At 36.2% G+C, this 24,954-nt stretch overlaps 1 protein-coding gene and 1 long non-coding RNA gene across 3 annotated transcripts in view; one reads left to right on the top strand and one right to left on the bottom strand.

Annotated features, from left to right (window-relative positions):
* Positions 1-24,954, bottom strand: part of LOC134754498 (uncharacterized) — a 95,482-nt gene that overhangs the window by 52,903 nt on the left and 17,625 nt on the right. The window lies entirely within an intron of this gene.
* Positions 4,691-24,954, top strand: part of LOC134754146 (CCR4-NOT transcription complex subunit 1) — a 78,378-nt gene continuing 58,114 nt past the window's right edge. The window contains exons 1-3 of one of the 2 annotated variants that reach the window (XM_063690245.1): positions 4,691-5,045; positions 17,016-17,237; positions 17,815-17,998. In XM_063690245.1, the coding sequence (XP_063546315.1) occupies positions 4,944-5,045; positions 17,016-17,237; positions 17,815-17,998 (508 nt within the window). In that variant the 5' untranslated portion in view covers positions 4,691-4,943. The remainder of the gene's footprint in view (positions 5,046-17,015; positions 17,238-17,814; positions 17,999-24,954) is intronic. The other variant, XM_063690244.1, reaches the window with a different exon arrangement.

The following is a 24,954-nucleotide window of genomic DNA, read 5'->3' as shown; positions in this document are numbered from 1 at the left end:
ACTTTTCATACATAGAGATTTGGCTCCTTTATACAGTCTCCATGGGTCATATATTTCCAAGGAAGTCAATAGGCCTTCCATAACCCGACCATGAAAAAATGCCTGGTCGGTGATACAGACAAAGCATGGCACTATTTTCTCTTTCCTTTTAAGGAATCGCAATAAGACTATCTTTCTCTATCAAAGAGTGTCAGGCCCTTGACTTGGTCCGACTCAAATAACTTTTAAAGTGGAGCCCAGACGGGCTGATTGAATCGACAGATTTGATCAGAAATGAAATTGTCGTTAATCTCCAATTTAATCACCAATTTTAGATTTATGCCACCCAAAATCCACCTCCATTTTATCGGTAATATGGGTCATAATCGGTGCTCGAAATCGGCGCGCCAAATTGGTGTTTGCGTCCGCACGGCCTGATTTGATCGGACAATTTAATCAGATTGGCGAAAAGTGACTTTAAAAGGAGTGAGGTTAAAAGGTGACTGGCCGGAAGCTTGGCTTGTAGTCGTGTAGTTGTTGGCTTTAATTTAAATATATAATGAACTAGCTGTTGCCCGCGACTTCGTACGCGTGGATTTGTATGTTGGTGGTTATATATTCGACATGAGCATAATATAGAACATTATGCAGCAAAAGATATCTGTAGGGACGGTTAATCATTTGTTAATAATTATACAACGCATGAAATTTGTCTTTCACAAACTACGAAGTTTCAAGACCCTAACTGAAAAAAATTGTTCCCGATATAATCCCTCTCGACCCTCTTAGAAGATTTACTAGTCCACTATTTAAAAAAATATTCGCTCCCGAAACTATTAATACAAACTTTTTAAAAACGGTGTAAGTAATCAGTTTTCGTCTATTTTAATATAATGCTGTTTTTTAAAAATATTTAGATCAGTACGGTTTTAACTCGCTATTATTTTTAGTCGCTTTTGGCGACATGTTTCGGATCTAAATATTTTGAAATATGACTCACGATAGTTTAAGTTCGATTAATGCCCTTTTTACCAAGTTTCAAGTTCTTAGCTTAAAAGAAAATTTGTACCACATATAAACTTACATCCCCTTTTTAACCCCATTAGAATTTTTGAGAACGTTGAAATAACTTTTTTGGAATCTTATACAATGCCTTTCTAAGAAGTTTCAAAGCATTTGTAATAGTTTCACTTCCAACCCCTTTTTAACCCTTTTAGGGGATGAATATTTAAAAACGCTTAAATTACTTTTCTTTTATTCTAATAATATGCCTTTATACAAAGATTCAATTCCCGCACTCAAAAAAATATTTGATCTCCATACAAACTTTCAACTCCATTTTTACCACCTTGGGGGATGAATTTTCAATAATGCCGAAATAAGTTTTTTTCTCTTTTAATTATACATGTATATATTTCTATGAAGTTTCAAGTACCTAGCTTAAAATAAAATTAGGACCACGACAAACTTTCAACCCCTTTTTAACCACTTTAGGGGATACATTTTTAAAAACGCTGAAATCACTTTTCTTGTATTCTAATAACGTCTTTATGCAAAGATTCAAGTCGCGCACTTAAAAAAATGTTTGACCTCCATACAAACTTTCTACCCCTTTTTCACCACCTTAAGGGATGAATCTTCAAAAACGCTGAAATTAGCTTTCTTCTTTTTTAATGAAATACCTTTTTACGAAGTTTCAAACTCATAGCTTAAAATATAATTTGGACCCTATACAAACTTTCAACCCCTTTTAAGGAATGATTTTTTAAAAACGCTGAATTAATTTTTCTTGTATTCTAATAATATGCCTTTATACATAGATTTAATACCCACACTCCACAAAATATTTGACATCCATACAAACTTTCAACCCCTTTTTCACCACCTTGGGGGATGAATTTTTAAAAACGCTGAAATGAGTTTTCTAGTTTTTTTATTATGATTAATAAACATTTATATTATAAAATTTGAACCCCAAGACAAACTTTCATCCCCTTTTTAACCCCCTTAGGGGTTGAATTTCCAAAAACGTCAATATTACTTTTTTTGTAATCGGCTATTGTGTCTTTCTAGGAAGTTTCAAAGTATTTTTAATGGATTCAAACTTTTAACCCTTTTTTAACCCATTTAGGGGATGAATTTTTAAAAACGCTGAAATCACTTTTCTAGTATGTTAATAATATGCCTTTATACGAAGTTTCAAGTCCCGCACTCAAAAAAATGTATGACTCCATACAAACGTTCAACCCCTTTTTCACCACCTTAGGGGATGAATTTTGAAAAACCCCTTCTTAGTGGATACTATCGTCATAAAAGCTACCTATTGTGAAAAATTCAGCTCTCTAGGTCCAACGGTTTGGGCTGGGCGTTGATTTAAGTGAGTCAGTCAGTCAGGACTTTTACGTTTATATAAAGCCTGACCAGGAATATATGATCATTGTCAAGAAGGCGCTATTATTCTCATTTATAATGGCAACAGTTCAGTATAGTCTGAACAATGTGGATTGGCAACTCGTTTGACTTACATCTACTTTTATTCACCGTAATCCAAATCAGAACCTATTTATTTGGTGTCTACACTTTTTTTATAGTCGGTACTTCTTTTTACCGTATAGAATTCATGTATTTTCTTACGTATCACACATCAAAATCGTCTAATTGCATCTTCTTTTTTATTTTTGGTTTGCATAAAACCTCAGGAGGTACAACCTTCTCTCGTAATCCGCGTAGTCGATGCCTCCGATTTACCTAGAAATTTATTTATATAAATTTACATATATGTATTTAATTTAGTCGGGTGTAAGTACTATTAGCCACACCATCAGCTCAGCTCAGCTCTATAGTTGAAAAAATATTTCGTCTATCATGTTAGTCCATTCTGGGAAGAGGTAGATCTAGATCCAAGATCACCAAAAGGCCACCATGATGATGATGATGATGATGGTCATGTTACTAGGTATATATTCCGTAACCTTACATAGGTTCTGCTACATTGTCAATTAACAAGATTGGACCCTTTGGAGACCCACAGCCCATAGTAAATATTTTTCAAAATCAAACTCATCTTTGTTAAAGCCTGACCAGGAATATATGATCATTGTCAAGAGGGCGCTATTATTCTCATTTATATTGCCATCAGTATAGTCTGAACAATGTGGATTGGCAACTCGTTTTTTTTGACACATACTTTTATTCACCGTCAATCAGAATCCAAATATTCGGTGTTCACATTTTTTTATTGTCATAGCGCATCACACATGTTGCTATCCCTAAACGTTCATAAGTCGAGCGGGCCAGACGGCATTCCAGCACTTGTGCTTAAGCAGTGTGCTCCTGAGTTGTGTCCCGTGTTAGCGCGTCTTTTCACACTCTCTAGCAATAAACGGCATGTTCCATCTTCGCGGAAGACGGCCCTTGTGCACCCTGTGCCTAAAAAGGGCGATAGATCGGACCCATCGAATTACAGGCCTATCGCTATTACCTCCCTTCTCTCTAAGGCCATGGAGCGTATAATCAACGTAAAGCTCCGTTGGACCCGGGTATGTCCTTAAACTGCGTCCGGACCCGGATATGTCCTTAAACTACGTCCAAAAGAGAGGTATGGGCACTGTGAATGACATCTCGCTTTGTGTGGTAGGGCACAGGACAGCAGATGTCATTCCAGATCTAGAGCAGAGCCCAACTGGGGAAGTACCTCCACCTTACAGAAAACCGCAGCCAAATAACACTAGACCCTACTCATAGTGTTGTGTTCCTGCCGGTAAGTAAGGCTGCCAGAGCTCAACGAGGGAGAGGAGTGGTAGGGTCGGCAACGCGCGTGTAATATCTCCGGTGTTGCTGGCGTCCATAGGTTACGGTAACTGCTTACCATCAGGCGGGCCGTATGCTTGTTTGCCACCGACGTGGTATAAAAAAAAACACATAGGTCAAAATTACCTTACATAGGTTCTGGTATATTGAATTGAATTGAAATTCTTTATTTCGAACTTGACGTCTATAGGGTAGGTCATACAATAACTTAATCTAGAGTTAGTATTACAATTAATTAGACAAAACAAACAATTGGACATAACAAACAGATTAAAACATTACATAACAGAACATTACATTTATAACTTTAGCGTACTTAGGATATAGTCAATGAACATGATTGATCGTCTCCAAAACTCATAGTAAATATTTTTCAAACTTACTCATTATTTCCTTACTTGTATAACATAACACTACAATAACTAAATCGTAATAACCAGACTAATTTTGATTTGTTTACTTGTCAGCTCTGATGTTAATTTGGAAATGTTTCGTAGTGAAATAGTTTAATTTCCCGAACTGTTTTTTTCCAGCAGTTTACTATTTACATTATTTACAATGTTCCGCTCCTGACTATGTATAGTTTAGGACATTTTTTGTCATTTATTATTTAATATTCAACACTTAAGCATTATTCAAGTAAACCGCCACAATGACACTGACAACAGTGACAACCTATCAAAATTATTGCCAGTGAAAGAAATTAGTTCCAATGAAATTCCGCAACATGGCGCATGATCATATATTTCTGGTCAGGCTTTATATAGATTTATAGCAGCAACACCATTAATATTTTGGAAGGTTGGCACTATTGCTGGGTGAGTCGACCGACTGCCTGCCTCCTTGCTCGCGAATGCGAACTGCGAACCATAGAGTAACTTATATATAACTGCTGCGAACCTAGCGAAACGAATGAGGAGACACGAGTGCCTTCGTCATCGTGCAGAATTGCAGTACGGAAATTTTTCCAGTGTGGGGTGTTAAATTATGTTGATTTTAATGAAGTGAAACAATATTATTGGTGATGTTGGCCTTAGGCTTATTTTTATTTCGTAAAAAAACTCTCAAAGAACACACGTTTATTGTAGTTATCCGTCAAAAATCGAGAAAGCTTCAAACGTGTTTGAAGCTTTCGGTTTCGCATTAATGGAACTATGAACCTGGACTCTTTAACGTTTAGCTTATCGCAAATCAATTATCTTGTTGTAAATTTAAGTAAGAAGAACTTTAAGCAGACCAGTCAAGAGTTAACTAAGGTAAGATAGCTCATCTATACCTCTGAACATTTTCTTTGTTTTCTAATGTCGCCATATTGTCATGTCCGGAAAGCCACGAGCCCATTTGGTAATAATTCATTTATAACGACTTTTTGTGCACTGATTTATTGGGAAAGCAGTTGCAATGTGCTATTAATGAAACCTATGTTTTGTTGTATCATTGCAATTAGTGACGTAATTGGTCAGTCAAGCAACAGTGCTAAGAAATTGTAAGAAAACTTCGACCTATAGAGGTAAATGCTATTGCAAAATTTTTGTTTCCATACATATATGTATAGGTCAAGTGCTGTAACATTTTTTTTTATGAAAACTGCTCTGAACTATATTGTTCATGTACGATTGAATCAGAAAATCTCTTGCTACTAAACATGTTTTGTTCCTTGTAGCTATTCGGTTTTAAGACTTTGTTTGTATGCTGATAATTTACATTGCGAATGCCGTTAATTGGGTGAAAATAAGCTAGACTAATAAGTTTATCAAATCAATAAAAATACACTGTGACTAAATTATACAACAAATTATGATATGTATACATATAATGGTTGCCGGTTGGTTTACCTTAAATCATTCACTTTTAAAAGTGAAACATTGTGTGTTTATAGTATAACAATGTTTCATTTGGAAGGCAAAATTTTACATTTTTATTGGTTTAACTCATGAAATGCCACAGCATGCTTACTTTTTTGTCTGTAACAGAAAAAATATGGTATGTGTTTAGGGCAATTGTATGTGTACATTTATGTCTCACTTATACTGTGGTGGTGGTTATAATTTTGTTAGGGATGGGGAATTGAAAATTAATGTAAAAAAAACAATGTACAGTAAATTGTTTTGTTGTCTTGTTAATCCTGAATTCAACATTGTACTAAAAATTGCCTTGACTATCCTGACTTTTCCAATTTTTCCTAATCAGATTCATATATGATGAAGTTGATCTAAGTTGAACACCAAGAAAGACTGAACTCACTAAAGATTGTTTTAATATGCTCGATACTGTAATGACCAGAGCCCGGAATTCTCGTAGCATTTTTGAGCTGTCATAGGGACCTCTTTTATCGACTTCCGATTATAAATAAAGAATACAATATGTAAAATATGATTACGATTGTTTCTTATAAATTTATAAGAAACAATGAGAATTCTGGCTCTGGTAATGACTGAAAAGCAGGATGATTAGGTTGTAAATTGTCCCTGAAAGGGATAAGTTCGCCTTTGTACAAGTGATGTGTTTTTCTCTTGTTTTATGTTTCTTTTTGTACAATAAAGAGTTTTACTACTACTAATACTAAATTGTGACGTCCCATGGCTAAAGGTACCTTATGGCGGGTATGGAGTTATGCTTCTTACTTCTACTTACTTTTTCTCTATGGTTAGTTCTACTTCTTTTTTGTCTATGGTTAGTTCTTCACTAGTAAAAGTGTTTTCATAGTTTTGTTCTTCTGGATTCTTCTGTTTCTTATATAGATTTTGGTAGAGGGCTGTTGCAGAATCTATTACATCGTCTCTTGATCTTGTATCAGTATGGCCTTTTTTCAATTTGTGTATCCATGGTTTCAGTTCTTTCAGTGCACGCTTAGTACTTCTAAACTTTTCCAAGTTTTTGGTTATTATGTTTTGTCTGTGGTTACTATAGTCTTTTTTGATTGACTTCCTGACTTCTTTGTATAGTATGCTGAGCTCATTCTTCATTTGTCTATTTTTGTTCTTCATTAAAGTCAAATCCCTTCTTCTTTGTATTAGGTTCTTTGTGTGATCACTGAATATTCTATTCTCCTTTGCTATTTTGGTTTTTTCTTCTATTTTTAGACTTGTTTTTAATGGCAGTTTCGATCACGTTGTAGTTGGGTTGAACATATTTGGGTTCCATTTCATAATCTAAGTTTTCTCATATAAGTTTGTATTTCATTGTCCGTTTTTGGAGTTTTTACTGGTGTTTGGAATTGATTCCTGCTTAATTTCTGATTTGAATGCTTGACTGTTGCTCTGACTGCTCTGTGGTCGCTAGGGAATACAATGTTGTTTAGCACTTCTATGTTGGTTATTTGATTTGGTTTGTTGGAGAGGATGTGGTCGATTTCGTTCCTGGTTTTGTAGCCTAAGGATTCCCATGTCTATCTCTGGCTATCTTTCTTCTTGAAGAAGGTATTCATTAAACACTGGATGGAGACAGGAGAAGATTGAGAAAGTTGGAAAAAACTGGAGGAGGCCTTCACCCAGAGAGGGATCCATAAAGACAAATAAAATAACTTGCTCAAAAATGCAAAAAAATAAACAAAAAGAAAGAATGTGAAAGAAAAGGCTATAATAATAATAATCAGGCAGCTTGTGGCGAGCTGTTGGGAAGTGACGACCCCACGGACCCGAGTACTTCAGAGAGTCGGTCAGGGTCTCCGTCTGCGGCATGTCTTCGTTGGTCAGAGTGGACCCCAAGGGGACCCGCAACACCTTTGGCTCCTTCATTGGCCGTCCAGAGGGGAGTCGATCGAAAAGGGGTGGAAGTGAAAGATGCATAAGACGCGAGTTGGCACAGTGGCTGTTAACAGCCACTGGGTAGAAAGCGGCGCACACCTCTCGACACCCCTGAGCCGCTCACACCGGTGTTGCTCCTGGTCGTCTTCACGACGGCAGTTTCCGGGGCCCATCTAGTCAACGGCGAGTCACCACCTGCATCGATAACGTGTGTTAGCATTGTTATGGCAGGTGTCCGGACTTCTTTACAATAGCCCAGTCTCATTGTCCACCCAACTGTCCAACTTCAATCCATAGACCGGTATACTGTTCACTTTTTCTACAATAGCCTGCTTCATGCCTGCCTGCCTGCCTGGTTCATGGGTGTCTATTGTTGCGCCTGTAAACGGGTTCCAGCAGGCGTTCTACATGACATTAAAGCTCTCCAAGGGGCATCTACGTGTTGGATCTATATCCCCACGCAAGCCTATCAAAAGACCGGGATTTATAGGCCCGTGATATCCAAGGAGATACAAATAATAATAATAATATGTATCCTCTCTCTGCGGCCCTGACCACCGGCAGCTTGGGCCCTGCCCCGCTGCTGGCGGCACCCTAGGTTAGGTTTTTTATAATTTGTTTATATGTATTTTGTATTGTTTTGTAAGTGTTTTTATATTTTACTTTTATATGCATATTATAAAAAACCTAACGTAAGAAAAATAATAAATAAAGAGAATAATAATATTCTCCTTGGTTCGATGTTTGGAATATAGGGAAGTCCGTGTATAGTTGTTCATAAAATTGCGTGGCTATTTTAACTAATCCTCCCTTTTGTGACGGTGTTGGTTCCTTGTTTGACTTTCGGAATCCATTCTTTGTTTATTTCTTTTAGTAAACCCCCTTCTTCTTTTTCTTCTTCTCTCGTGTCGAGGTTCACCTAAACAGTGGATGCCCAGAAAGCAGCGGTGCTGACAGCCCGGACCGTGGCGTCTCTCAGGTCAGATTCAGAGCAGGAGTGCGGGCACGCGGGGCAGTCCAGCAGGTGCACCATAGTTTGCGGTGCTGTGTCGCAAGCACATTGGGTAGAGTGGCCACGAAGCAGTCCCCATTCAGCCATGCTCTGCTTACAACGGCCAACCTGAGACCTGAGCCTGTTCATCGCCTTCCAGATGAGCCATGGTTCTTTGTGGCCGGGTGGTAAGTGCTCCGACTCTGGTACACGTGTCTGGTTGGGGACACCGCCTCCGCCACAGTGAGCAGCGAGCGTCGGAGTGTTCGCCCACCAGAGGCCGAGTACACCTGAAAAAACTTTTGCGTCTTTTAAGGCGGACGGGTGGCGGGTTATGGCCGTGCAGCGGGTGGCGTGGGTCAGTTTGTTGTTTTCGCATTTCGCTAGCGCAAGCGACCTCTCTGCGGATGTCTGGGGGGCCACACCCGCAAGCGGGTATAACTTGTTCAGTAAACCCCCTGATTTATTATATGTGTCTCTAAAGTCTGTAGTCTTATAATTTTGCGATCCCTCCATGTTTTCTTTTATTTGTTTACTGGTTTCTGCAATTAGTTTAAGGTTATTCTTTTTTAAAGGGTCCTGCTATCTATCTATCCAGCCCTTTTATTCTGAGTTAGAGTATGTCTCGTAGCTCAGTGTGCCACTTGGCAAAGGCCTCCTCTAAGTCTTTCCATTGAGGTCTGTCGTGGGCCACTCTTCTCCAGTTCGGGCCCGCTGTGAGTTTGAGTTCATCCTCCCATCTTGTTCGAGGTCTCCTCTGGCCCCGTTACTATTTTGCTCCATTTATCCCGCCTGTCTCTCAACATGTGGCCAGTCCATCTCCACTTCTGCTGATCTATTTTAGTTAGTATGTCGGTCACTTTTGTATTTTGTCTCAGGTCTTCATTTCTCACTTTGTCTAGTATGCGTGTTCCCATCATACTTCGTTCCATAGACCTCTGGCAGTACTTAAGCCTGTCTCGGTGCTCTTTGTTGAGTGCCCATGTCTCACATCCGTATGTAATGCAGGGTAAGATACATGTATTAAATACTTTTCTTTTTATGGTAATGCTGAGATTAGTGGACTTCATGACTTCCTTCATAGACCAATATTTTTTCCATCCATTGGTAATTCTTGTATTTATTCTTTGCTAGTGAGGTCTACCGGAGATATCAGTTGGCCAAGGTATGTGTACTCTTCTGCATAATCTAGTAAGGTCGTATTTATGTTAATTTCTGTTTTTATTGAATTGGTCATTAATTTTGTTTTTGTGGTGTTCATCGTTAAGCCAACTTTTTTGCTTTCCTTGCATAGTGTAGTGACTCGATCATATCTTGCAGTTCCTTTGGATCTTCTTCAAATAATACAGTATCATCTGCAAATCTAAGGTGGTTTAGTTTCTTGCCATCTGTGTTCAGACCCATGAGACTCCAATCTAGTTTGCGGAAAATGTTTTCAAGGACTGCAGAAAATAACTTGGGGGACATTTGGTCTCCTTGTCTCACGCCTCTTTTTACTCTAAACTCTGGGCCAATTTTTTCCAGTTGAACTCTTGCTTTGCTGTTTTTAGGGTTCCGTACCTGAAAAGGAAAAAACGGAACCCTTATAGGATCACTCGTGCGTCTATCTGTCCGTCTGTCTGTCCGTCTGTCACAGCCTATTTTCTCCGAAACTACTGGACCAATTAAGTTGAAATTTGGTAGACATATGTAAGTTTGTGACCCAAAGACGGACATGTAACGTAAACAAATTAATTTTAAACATGGGGGCCAATTTTGGGGGGTAAATGAGAAAATTTAAAAATAAAGTTTTATAAACTATATCGTGTTACATATCAAATGAAAGAGCTCATTGTGAGAATCTCAAATATATATTTTTTATAATTTTATGATAAACAGTTTCTAGAAGTTATTCAAGAAAATAGGCAAAAAATGACCATTCCCCCCTTTATCTCCGACACTACTGGTCTAAAATTTTGAAAAAAAAAAAAAAAAATACACAAAATAAATCTTTACCTATATATCACAGGAAAACCTATTAGAAATGTGCAGTCAAGCGTGAGTCGGACTTAATTATTTCGTTTTTGATCCAACCCCTACGGGTTTTTTAAAGACATTTCACGCACGTTTCACATAAAAAATACATTGTTTAAATTGTGTAATGTACGGAACCCTTGGAACGCGAGTCCGACTCGCACTTGGCCGGTTTTTATATATGGTTTTGATGACGTTAATATATATCTACGGAATGCCTTGACTTGACAAACTTTCCTCCATGGCTTCATGGCTTATACTATCGAATGCTATATATATATGTAGTCTATGAATGCCATGTATAGAATTTTGTTGTATTCATTATATTTCTCCACTACCTGTTTCACTGTGTGGATGTGGTCTAATGTTGAAAAATGTTTCCTGAAGCCAGCTTGTTCGATTGGTTGGTTTTCATCAAGTCTTTTAGTTATTCGATCCAGTATGACCTTTGAGAAGATTTTATACAAGTTAGACATCAGAATTATAGGCTTGTAGTTCCCTATGTCTTCCTTTGAGCCTTTCTTATGCAATATAATGATGTGTGATGTTTCCCATTGTTTGGGTATCCATTGGCTAGTTATTATTCTATTGAATAGTTTTGTGAGTACAGGAGCTAATTCAGAGGCCAACCCTTTTAGAAGTTCATTGTAGATGTTATCGGGTGCTGCTGCTTTTTCTTACTTTTGACTCTGGATAGCCTTGATTACTTCGCATTTCAATATTTCCGCCTCGAACTCTATGTCGGGTACATGAGGCTGAATATATTCCCCTTGGTTCGATGTTTGAAGCATAGGGAAGTCTGTGTATAGTTGTTCATAAAATTGCGTGGCTATTTTAACTATATCCTCCCTTTTTGTCACGGTGTTTGTTCCTCGTTTGACTTTCGGGATCCATTCTTTGTTTATTTCTCTTAGTTCTTTAAATGCTTTTCGCACACCCCCTGATTTAATTATATGTATCTCTAAAGTCTGTAGTCTTTTAATTTTGCGATCCCTCCTTATGTTTTCTTTTATTTTTTTTACTGATTTCTGCAATTAGTTTAAGGTTATTCTATTTAAAGGGTCCTGCTATTAGTTTCTTTCTTCTATAAGGTGAAGAGTTTTCTCACTGAGTGGGTGTTTTTGTTTTCTAGGGTTGATTTTTTTGGGAGCCGTTAAATATTCTTCCAGTTTCCGGTAACTTTCTTTGATGCTGGTGTTATCGGTCTTCAGGTTGAAATTTGGGTCAATAGTCTGGTGTTGTTTTTAATGTTTCCTGGATGCTTTAGGTGGATTCATTCTGAGTAAGTTACATAGTTGATTACAAATAATAATACCTTAGACTCCTGAGATTAAAAAAATGTTGCGACATGTTCTGTACTGCAAATAGAAACCTTTGACATCGACTGATTGGTCAGTATACTAACTCTCTCTCTCTAAAAATTAAAAAAACAATCTCTCTCTCTCCCAATCTCTTAAAAAAATTGTTTTGTTTCATTTTCACAATTGATTGCAATGAGCTCTCAAGTTATAATGCATCTTCCAAATACAGGCAGAATAGTTTTTTAACGCGCGCCAGTCGTAACCTAAATGAATTGTCTAAAGAATTTGATGTAGATATATTCAACTGTAGAATTCCTAGCGTGATGTTCCTAAATTGTATTTTAGTTACTCCCTTATTAGTTATCATTTGTATACGCTCTGTTTACATATGTGGCTGCGATAGTGCGCAACCTTAGTATAGTACCTATTAGTTTAGTATCATGTCACTACCTGTGAGTTCCTATAATTGGCTTCCTGTATTTACTATAAGTTTTATGTTAATGTCACAGCTGCTGGATCTCCTAATAAATAAAATAAATAAAAATAAAATAAAATAAAATTCTAAATAATAAAATAAATATCTATTAGAAAACGATACTGAGAGAAAGTTTAAGCAAAAAAAAATACCGATTTAGAGGTGACAATGTAATTTCTGTCATTTTCATGTAAAATCGCAAAATTTATATTTTTTACTTTTAATGTGACACACAACCAATTTTTCTGAGCACACATGAAAGAAATTCTGTCATTCAAATCAAAGATAGATATAACTCCGTAATAGATGGATACAGTCTAAGGAAAAAACGTGCCTCGAAAATCACGAAAATTTGATTCTCGATCAGATGGCGCCACTAGCGTTGGCCTACTCTCGTATAGAGGGCGTTGACGGTTTCGTTTGTTATTTATAATTTTCACGCATATCAGTGAAAGAACATGGGTCATAATCATATAAATATAATTAATGCAAATAAAAAAATCTGGAGGCCGTACCATCCTTTTCTTGAAGACATTCAGGCCATTTTCGACGTCCTGTAATTTTGTGCTGGCTAAAGCCAGAGCCCTGAATTTTCAGTGACATATAGGGCATGATATGGCTTACATATATTCCCAAGAACATTCAATTTGAACTTGTAGTTTAAGAATTATTGCATGTCAAAGTTCCTTAGTTTTGTCACTGACACACTCACTCACGATTATTATAATTCTAAGGTACTTCTAGCAGACCCACGAGCTCCAAATTTGAAACGTAATTAGTTTTTAGCGTATTAAGCCAATAAAAACTTAAAAATACTGCAATATCAGTCACGTTTTTAAAGATTTAATAACTGAACAAGTAAGTTTGTAATCCTATGTAAACATATGCGATAACAAAGTTATGTTTGCAGTTCCTAAAATTAGTGTGTTAAGTATAGGTACACTACGTTGTAGGATGTGAGTATGAATGAAGATGTGTATAATTATGATATGTGTATACATACATAGTATGAGTATGGTATGGGTATGAGTACACAAAAAGAAGGACTGCCTACAAAAAGAGATGAGATCCCATCAAAAACATTACATGTAAAAAGATGCAAGTCTCGCAACCCAGTTCTTCTACTACGAAAAAGTTTTGAGATGTAATGTGATACCAAGTCGGTTATTTTAGTCAGTGCCAGGGGGTGTTAAAACCGTAACAATATTAGATACTTACCTTTATTTTTTTAATACTTATAATGACTTGGCAATCATATGTAATGTAATGGCACGGCTACATAATGACATAAGGATAATTCGTCAAATATTTGAAATAATCCTAATTGGACATAGCGCTAGCCCTAATAATGACATACAGTTTGAGCAAAGTAAAGCATTGTGTGCGATTGCCAAGTCATTATATGTATTAAAAAAATAAAGGTAAATATCTAATATTGTTGGCACTGACTAAAATAACCGACTTGGTATCACATTACATCTCAAAACTTTTTTGTAGTAGAAGAACTGGGTTGCGAGACTTGCATCTTTTTACATGTAATGTTTTTGATGGGATCATTTATCCATATTTAAATACATTTTATCGTTTTTTTATAAATCTTTATTTTTAGTTTTAAAGTATGTCGATAAATGGCAGTTAATTTATAGTGGTTACAAAATTTACTATGACAGTACCGCTCTATCTTATTATATCCTCTTTGTTCAAATGAAATAAATCCTAATGCCACTTTAAACTTACATAACAATAACGGTATTTGATCCATACATTTAAGAATGGGCACCTTATGGAAATATATATTGAAGTTTATCTTTTTAAGAATTGAAAATATTAATTTACATGAAACTGCCACAAATATGATAAGTTCCTCGTCATAATAATCTTAAAAAATACCAATAATTTGTATGTAAAGAAAAGGTCACTTGTGGTTCAGTTACATGATGAGATTGATGAGGCATGATGATGATAAATTAATAGTATTTTGGGGTTAAGATGGTATAAATCGTCTGTTTCTTATCAATAATATTTTATTTTGGTTGCCAAAGAAGACAAGGGGCTTTTAGGTTCGATGACCTCCAATAAAAAAAAATAAGCTAAGGCAATGCGTCGGGTATTGGCATTTTTCAGCAATCCAATGGCAGATTTATTGCATGCAACTGAACCAAATGAAGATTATTCTACTTAAGAAATACTAAATGAGAGTAACTTTGGTATAATACCAGACTACTTGGATTTGTAATGTCAGTCAATGTATGGTTATAATATTGGCTAAGCCCCCGGAGCAGAACTTTACCGTATTGACTTTTGTCGTACCGTAGTTCTTTTTGGGAATTTTCAATCACTCCGCCATAAGGTACCTTGTCTACTAAACTAGACGACATTACTAGGCTTATAACTTACTTATAACAAAAATAAAAACAGCTAAGCAAACGTTAAGCATTAAGGTTTCAGATCAAACATTTTGCAAAAAAAAATTGAGCAATTTTCTAACCCCCATAAGGTACCTTTTGCTCTGGAACGCCACATATAAAAACCGGCCAAGTTCGCACGCACCGAGGGTTCCGTAATTTTTTGTGTTTGTTGTTATAGCTGCAACAAAAATACATCATCTGTGAAAATTTCAACTGTCTAGCTATCACGGTTCATGAGATACAGCCTGGTGACAGACAGACGGACAGAGGAGTCTTAGTAATAGGGTCTTTTTTTTGTAATCCTTGTTTAAAGAGCTTTGTCACTTAGTAATAGGGTCCCGTTGTTAGCCTTTGGGTATGGAACCCTAAAAAGTAGGTGAGTTGACAGTGACGTCATTGTGTAATGTTCTAATGTTTTATATAAATTCCATATTAGCAAATCGTTTTGACAGTTCTAAAAAAAGAAACTGATTTGGCTAGTAGGAGAATACCGTATGAATCGTATGATACATCACATCAGGTGTAGGTGGCAAACAACTTTGTAATGAAATCAGTAATTGTATTATTACAAATTTTCAGTCCATGGAGATCGAAAGTTTTCAGTTACAACATTGAAACTTGTCCATCTTAACTGATAACACTATACTCAAAACTAGATTATAAGCAAGAAATAGTAATTGTTTTTTTTGTTCAATATGAATAACAATTCTTTTTTGTTTAAACTATACTAACATCATTTGTATATCAGTTTTATATGTGACGTTTTCAATCAAAAGGTAACAAATAGTCACTTACCATAAGGACGAAATTAGATTGTATCTTTATACGAATAATCTGTCAGAGCGTCCTTATGGCAAGCGACAATGTGGTACCTTTTGATTGAAAACGACACATATTGTTTAGTTATGTATAGACCTAGTACTTTTTCTAGCAAAAATGAGGGAATGACAAAATGAAACATTAACAAACATGTTATCGATAAGCAAAGCAAGAAAAAGATAGATATGTGTCGGTTTCAAGCAAAAGGTACCACATTGTCGCTTGAGGACAAGGACGCTCTGACAGGTTTTTCGTATAAAGATACAAGCAATTTTCGTCCTTATGTTAAGCGACAATGTGGTACCTTTTGATTAAAAACGTCACATATTATAAAAGTAAATTTTAATGAGTTTATTAAACTCGCCGAAATCTTACAAGAATATTAAATCAAATGCAAATCGTCATATATATTACCCTTATTTATATAGTACCTGACTATAAAAACGGAAACTATTGGATATAGGTAAGCATAAGCACTCTAGTCATTAAAAATTACTAAGATATTAAAGAAGATATGCAACGACTACTTTGCGGTAGGTAGATATTTTCTTAACAATACTAGATTTCATGAAATAAAATTATAATATAGTTTCATAGTTTTATTTCATGACTAACTATCGCGGTAACCGAAGACAATATTAAATACTAGATATTTTCTATAAAGTTGAGTTGAGTTGAGTAGGTACCCATGTACATATTGATAACAGTTATGTTGATATTTTAATTCGTCAATCACTCGTTTTTGCTGGAAAATGTTGTGTGTGTCTGGTTATGTAACAGTTCAAACTTATTTTCAGGCAACAAACACTTTACAACATACAAAATAATAAAATATTAAAACTAATCATCATCTAAAAAGGATACCAATCATCATCATCAATCATCATAGTTAACACTACCTCATTGTCATCCTTAATTTTATGTTGCCTACATGCATGTATTTTACAACATACATTTGCCAAAAAATAAAGTCACTATGAGAAAATTACAGAGAAATGACAGTATTTAAAGTTCTTGTAGTACATAATAGTACCTAATAGATGTGCTAACTCATAAAATAGTAAGTTTTTTCATTAAATATATTAACATATATTATATTATTATATATTGTTTTTTCATTGTTTCCATTTAGGTTAACTAGTTGTTAGGAGGTTTGTTGGGAATTTTACTGAGGCAAATAATTATAGAAAGTTAATTTGTGCCAAGCCAATTTTTTTTTTACTGTGAGATACAAATGCTCAGCGAATGATTTAGTGTATTATTTGGTATTGTAATGTATTAAAATCATATTTGTGTATGAAACTGACAAAAGAAAATGCTATGCCATTTTACTGCAATTTCTGTGTATTAAACAATTTAAGAATGATTGAAATTGGTCAACCAGAATATATCCATAGCATGCTACATGTAATGTTTTATTAATATTTATGATGATTGTAATTTAGTCATAATTATGTTTTTATTTTTAAACAGCTTGTGAACCTATATGGCCTGGAAGCTGAAAATCAAGTACTGAGGTGCCTTCTCGCAGAAGCAGCTAAAACCACTTGGGACACTGACAGGTCGTCGTCATCCCCGGGCAGTAGTGTTCACGCCTCACTTCTCTCCCAGCATCTGACTTCGTTGTTGAACCACCCCGGCAAAGCGACCGTAGTCTGTTGCTTGGTTGATAACCCACCCCGGTCTTTACAAAAGGTAATCACTAAAATTCATAATTATGCTTAGCTAGATGTAGAATGTAGCATTAGATAAGTTGCCCATAAACGCCAATTGTTGTTTAATTATCACCATAGTGTTCATATGCATACTATATGTAAAATGTTAACAGTAAAACTTAACAGCCTTTTCAGATATCATTAATTGGTTAGGCTTTCAACCTAAAAATTAATTATTAAGGATGCATATATGTATTATGTCATTTCTATTTAAGTATGTAACATACTTCGATTTAGTCTATATAACATAAATATTCTAATTTTATAAGAAATATTGAAAAACATTTTGTTAACTGCAGCTGGCTTGGAGGCCAATGGATTTAACAGACAACACACATAATATGTAGGTACTGAGATATATTACTACTTGTACCTACACTGCTCTGGACTGTATTTACTGCTCAGGGTGGCAAACATAATCAAAAAACGCCGTGCCGTACGCACAAACACAAGTTTATTGGGCAACCTGTAACTAGCAATGACTTGAATGCTTTTAAACTAGTTGTATTTAGTAGTTAGCCAGTATTTCCTTATGCTTCTATTGTTGTTCCTTTCAGATATTAAAGCCATCGAATACTTTACTCAACCGGCTTACAAGATTGCTAAAGTTGACCACTGCCGAGGATGTTGCCTTTTCATTGATTTTGAGGAAGAATTCATCAAAACCTGAAATTGTATCACTTGCAAAGCAACATTTGAAAAAGAGATTTTTAGAACTCGTGCAGTGCTATCTCGACGCAGGTAAGATGTAGTTGTAAACTGTATTCAAGATTGGTAGGTAGTATGTATGGTGATGGTTAGGATCTTAGGATCTTAGGATAATACCACAGTCTTTTTATGATAGATACTAAAAAAAGTTATTAACAATATTGTTTTTGTTTTGTTTTTAAGCAATTGATCCATCTGATGATATGTTTAATAGGCCGTCGTTGAAATTATACACGTTTTGCTACGTAATATCTAAATAACAAGTATTGGTTTCTATTAGCACGTCTTCTCATCTTGCCTTTTAATAATGAGGTCGCGAGCGTGCGTCACCGGTAATATATGAAGAGAAGGGGCAGTTTTTAAAAATTCATCAAAAATTATGGTGGTAAATTAAATTGATGTATAAGAATAGTTTCAGCAAATGTTGTAGATTATTTAAGTATCAAAATTACGTTGAAATTAAGTCGATTTTCAGAGAAATTGTCACATGTTTTGAAGTAATTTCTGGAGAAAATGGATTTCGTCTAACTTTCATTTACACTACTTGAGTCATAATAATAAAAATGTAGTCTCTAAAAGTTGGAGTACAGGATGTGTAATACAAAATTACCATGTTTAGCCGTCGTAACTTTACGAAATTTACAAATAAGAGCGACAAAATCAGTGCTTTACGCGCGTTTACCTAAACGTCCATCAGAATAAAAATCATTACTAATTTAGTGTCTGTTTAAAAAAAAATTGATCTGATAAAAAGTAAGATAAGAAGACGTGCTAATAGAAACCAGTACTTGTTATTTCAATTAGGTAACAAAAGGTGTACAATTTCACCGACTAAATCTATCAATTTTACATTTTTGCGACTAAAATCGACACCGGCCTCTTAACATGATGGCTACTTTTTTCCAATTTGGAGTAAATAATGCTTACTTATTAAGTATATATTATAGTGGGGCAGAGTGCTCGAACAAATTGTCGTAAATGTGGACACGCTGGACAAAAGCACCAATTTTTTTTCAGTGACTTGTTAGGTCTATGACTTGTTAGGTCTTTAAGTTTTTGATAGGACCCATTCCTCCGTCGGCCATATTTAATTTTATGGCGGCCATTTTGAATTATACGTATATCAATTTCAATATCTCGAGTTCTAAATAACGTCCATACCAATTGTCGTATTAGTACAAAACTAGGTAGGTTATAATTTACTCCAACCTGCCCAGTCCAACAGTTATTTTAGCACAAATAGCAGAAATAGGTAGATTGGGTAGGTAATAAATTAAATATAAATTTTAGTATAATCCATTGTATTCGGTTAAAGAATATATGGAAATAACATGTAATACGAGGGTTGATCCGTATGCACCACCCCTAACCCTCTTACAATGAAACTACATTCAAGATAATTTTTTTATTTTTCTACATAGTCTCTCTCAACACTAATACACTTATTCCATCGGTGCTCCAGCATTTCAATAGCCTCCTGAAAAAAAAAATGTCCGACCTCTGTAAACCACTCCTCCACAACAGATATCACCTCTTGATTGTCCAAAAAATTTTTTCCACGTAAAAATTCCTTTAATTTTGGGAATAGCCTGTAGTCGCTGGGGGCCAAGTCAGGCGAATACGGTGGGTTTTGTTGTTGTCCTATGGCACCCCAGAGGTGCTAAGGGCCTTCACAAGCTCGCGCCACTCCTTCCTATCTTCAGCGACCCTTCTGGCCTCGCTCCAGCTCAACCCGACCGCTCGTAGCTCACTCATGACGGACCGCTGCCAAGAGTGTACAGGGCGCCCGGAGCCACGGCTTCCGTCCGGCGGTTTCCAACCGAAAGCGACGGTTGCGTTATTCGTTTCCCCTCTTCGAATAGTATGTCCTATCCATCTCCATTTCCGTGTCGCGATTTCTTCGCCAATGGGTGTTTCCGGCAGCCATTTCGAATAGTTTTAGGCCAGAAAACGCGAAGTATCGACCTGAGGGACTTGTTGACGAAGACTTCTAAACTCCACGTTTCGCAGCCAAAAAGCAACACTGATTTCACAAGGGATCGCTGCCAACTTAGCTTGGTCTGGCATTAAAAGCTTGTAGAAAGTAAAAATGTTCATTCCTACAAACTGCAATAATTAGTTTATTTTTTTGATAGGCACAGAAAAAAGGTGGTTAGTAAAAATGTTGCATAATGTTGTTCAACTGGTCGGCTTCATAAGCGGTGATTTATTTACCGTTCGCGCCAGGCTCGAGACCTATAAGCTGAGTCATGCGTTTTAGCTAAAAACGGTTTGTATGGTGGCCCGACGTATTGAGTACGCTCAGCGGTTCTTGGCCATAAATGGGTTAAAATCGATGTCTGAGGGCTAACAGCGAACACTGAAGTACGCAAATTGCGAGAATCTTTCTCTGTCACTCTAATTACGCCTTGATTTGAGTAAAAGAGAAAGATGCCCGCAATTCGGGAACTTCGGTGTTCGCGGTAGGCCCTCTGAATCTAAATATTCAACGTAACTTATGATTGAGCTAGCTTCAGGATAACCAAAGACACTCATCAAACTGTCTTCATCTAAACTGGATGTGCTTGAATCTGACATGTGGCAGATTACAAATTATTGCATATCAAAATGGTCATTTATTCGAGATACCGTAGGTACTTTTACTCAGCCCTGAAAATAAATTATACAAATATTAAATATGACTAAAATGGTAAAGTATCAAAACAATGTTTTACTATGCATTGTGCGAGTAAATAAAAAAACATATCATGGCAAATAAGTTTAACTAGAGACCCGTTGCGGCGTCAACACGCCGCTAGAGTATGGTTCTAAAAGTTAGGTTGCCTGTCCACTGGAGCGGAGCGGTAATCGAGGAAAAAATCCAGCAATAGAATTTCATTAAAATTTCAGAGCGGAGATTTTTCCTCGCTCATCGCTCCGCCACCTCGCTCCGCTCCTGTGGACAGGCAGCCTAAGACTGAACGCTTAATGAAATCAGGAAATGTGACGTCTTCAGATGAATCACTGGCTGTCACTATCTATTTGTGCTGACTATACCCACAGAATATGAAATCTTATACATAATTATCCATACTATATACTATATAACTATATTACTATATTATTACTATATATTTTACTATATCCATACTAATATTATAAATGCGAAAGTCTGTCTGTCTGTCTGTGTGTTCCCTCTTCGCGCTGAAACCGCTGAATCGATTTAGATAAAATTTGGTATACAGATAGTTTGAGTCCCGGGGAAGGACATAGGATACTTTTATCCCAGAATTCACCCCTCAAGGGGGTGAAAAGGGGGGTGGAAATTTGTATGGGGAATCAATACCCGCTGAACCGATTTAGATGAAACTTGGTATGGGGATAGTTTGAGCTGTGGGAAAGGATATAGAATAACTTTTATCCACGAAATCATCCCTTAAGGGTGTAAAAAATGGGGTGGAAATGTATAGTGTGGACCAATTTGGGGGTAAAAAAAGCATGGATTAAAAAGCAGATAAGAATTAAGGTACCCAAATTACTAATTCCACGCAGACGAAGTCGCGGGCAAAAGCTAGTAATATTATAAATGCGAATGTCTGTCTGTCTGTGTGTTACCTCTTCACGCTTAAACCGCTAAACCGTTTAGTTGAAATTTGGTATACAGATAGTTTGAGTCCCGGGGAAGGACATAGGATACAGTTTATCCCAGAAGTCACCCCTCAAGGGGGTGAAAAGGGGGGTGGAAATTTGTATGGGGAATCAATAACCGCTCAACCGATTTATATGAAACTTGGTATGGGGATGGTTTGAGCTGTGGGAAATGATATAAAATAACTTTTATCCCCGAAATCATCCCTTAAGGGTGTAAAAAATGGGGTGGAAATGTATAGTGTGGACCAATTTGGGGGTGAAAAAAGGATGGATTAAAAAGCAGATTTGTTTAAGAATTAAGATACCCAAATTACTAATTCCACGCAGACGAAGTCGCGGGCAAAAGCTAGTTTCTTATAAAATGGCGACACGTTTGTATAATTTTAGCGTATTATATTTCGGTCGCGTAGCACCTACCAGCATGTTTTGTGATCGTTAGTTTTGATGCAATTATTGTCTATCTTTTCGCATCTTTCTAAACTAAAAATCATGATATGCGACCGCGATATGATACGGTAAATCAAGATTTCGTGGATAGGATGCCTTCTTATCATTTGGCTCTCATGCCTAAAATTTCATAAGGCTAGAGTATAATTTATATTTAATTCTCTTTTTCCTATTATTCATGAGACTGAAGTTTACAAACATTTTACAAACATTCCGTGTCTCGGCTATACCGCGAAAATCGAAGTTCAAATTGCGGGCATCTTTCTCTGTCACTCTAATTACGCCTTCATTGGAGTAAAAGAGAAAGATCCCCGCAATTTGCGAATTTCGGTTTTCGCGGTAGACCCTCTGACCTAATAATAGACATAGTACCTATATATACACGTAGTTATAGACATGAAACCGAGCGAACCAGGGGTAAGAGAAAGACATATTCATGAGAAAGACAGTTTCATGTATGGCAGCATAATCCTTTTTAGGGTGCCATACCTATTGTATCTTGGATTAAAACTACTTAATTTTGTAGATTTATTTTATTGGAGCGTAGCAATACACAACACCCGACACTGCAGAAGAGAGCGTTCCGTTTTACACATACTACACTCTCCCGGACTAATCCTAAAACTAATCTAGTTTTACTTGAGTCTAATTACATGGCAGAGGATTATTTATTAATCCTAGTGTAGTCCTAAATGAACTACATCAGTCATAGTGTGCTTTGAACCACTCTACATAGCTTGGATAATGAGTTGTTCAAAACAAGTACATATCTTGGCATCATTTATAAATAAATACAAGTTAAACTTGGCCTACGATACAAAACTTAACGCTAATTACTATCGACATCATCATTACAATACACCATTTGATCAATATGACGTTTCCACATCATACCTTGAACCTCAATTATATAAGTTAAATCTGGAACAGATTCTGACACAATTTTTCCTACACACCAAGGTTTATGGCCTTTTCTATAGTCTCTTACCATCACTTTTTGCCCTGTTACAAATTTAACTTTTCTTTTACATGCTTCTCTCCCCTCCCTTTCAGATAAACTTTCAATTATAGGTGGAGGTTTAAGGCAACTAAATCTATTCCTTAATTCCCTCCCCAGCAACAAACGAGCCGGCGTTTCACCTGTAGTCCTTTGAGGTGTGGTTCTATAATCAAACAAAAATAAATTGATTGCCGAGTTGATACTGCATCCACTCTCTCTTATTTTGGTAACGGCTGATTTGAAAGTTTGTACAAATCGCTCTGCGGCTCCGTTGGTCGCTGGGTGGTAAGGTGGCGCAAATGTTTGTTTAATGTTATTCTCTTTACAATAGTTATTAAATTCCGTACATGTGAACGTAGTCTGATTATCTGTGACTAGTTGGTTCGGATATCCAAACCGGCTGAATAATTTATCTAGTACATCAATTGTTTTAGCGGCTGTCATGTTTGACATTTCAAAGGCCTCGGGCCATTTACTGTAGCTGTCTATAATTACTAAATACATTTTATTATAATATGGCCCCAAAAAGTCCGCATGAAGTCGATACCACGCTGTAGGTGGCGTTGGCCATGTTTGCGGGGATTTTATGGGATTTTTAAGATTTGATAAACAGATTATACATGACTTTCCAATATTTTCTATTTCTGAATTTAAATTAGGCCACCAAAAATATGACCGTGCTATTTCTTTCATGCGAATAATGCCAAAATGTGTTTTATGCAAACTTTTTAACACTGCTTTTTGATTTATTTCTGGAATTATTACTCTATGTCCCCAAAGTAAACAGCCCTGATCCACACTTATTTCATTTTTCCTATTATAAAATGGTAAAAATTCAGCCTTAATATGATTTTTATTGGGCCAACCTGTTCTACAATATTCAATTATTTGACTCAAAAGTAGATCCTTTTCTGTATTTTCTTGTATTATTTTGAAATTCAAATAGTCTATTTCAGAGCTGTTTGTATATATTACATGCATAAAATTATCTACATTATATATTGAATGGGCATGTTGGCTGGTACATTCTTTATTGTCAGGATTTCTGGACAAATAATCTGCTGGATTATTGTTAGTTTTTATGTGTTTAATTTTGTAGTTAAAAGCTGAGAGGAATATAGCATAGTGTTGTAGCCGCTTTGCAGCCATTTTTGGTATACCTTTAGTTGGTCCAAAAATCCTGACTAGTGCAGAACTGTCCGTTTCCAATTCAAATTGTCGGCCATAAATATAGTTGTAGAACTTGGTGACCGCAAACACTATTCCCATGGCTTCTCTGTCTATGGCAGCATATTTTTGTTCAGTATTGTTTAATTTTTTGCTTGCATATGCTATGGGCTTAACTATACCATTTTGGTCCCGGTTAGATAGAACGGCTGCTAGTCCATAGTTTGAGGCATCACAAGTTACTATTATTGGGAGGTCCGGGTTGAAATGTCTTAAATTGTCTGCGGAGGCTAATTTATTTTTTATTGTGTCAAAAGACTTTTGACAGTCCGCTGTCCAGTTAAATCTATTTATTTTAGTACATTCATATAATGGACTAAGAATCTTGGCCATGTCCTTTAGGAACCGGGAGTAATAATTAACTTTACCTAAAAATGATTTTAACATTGTCAGATTAGTTGGTGCTGGAACATTTAACAATGGCTCAATATTTGATTTTATGAGACTCATTCCCTCTTTATTTATGCGAAAACCAAACACATCTATGTGGCTAGTGAAGAGCTTACATTTTTCTGGTTTTAATTTAAAATTACATTCTTGTAGTCGTTTAAGCACTTTGACCAGGGTTTCATAAGTTTCTTGCAAACTTTTCCCTGCCACGTAGATGTTATCAATAAACACAATTGTGTTTGGTATACCTATCAGTTTTTTACACATTAGTCTTTGAAAAGACCCAGGCCCAGTA

The sequence above is a fragment of the Cydia strobilella genome, chromosome Z (genome assembly GCF_947568885.1).
Source record: "Cydia strobilella chromosome Z, ilCydStro3.1, whole genome shotgun sequence".
Lineage (NCBI taxonomy): Eukaryota > Metazoa > Arthropoda > Insecta > Lepidoptera > Tortricidae > Cydia > Cydia strobilella.
The sequence above is the reverse complement of the archived record's forward strand: the minus strand, read 5'-3'. Positions and strand labels throughout refer to the sequence as shown.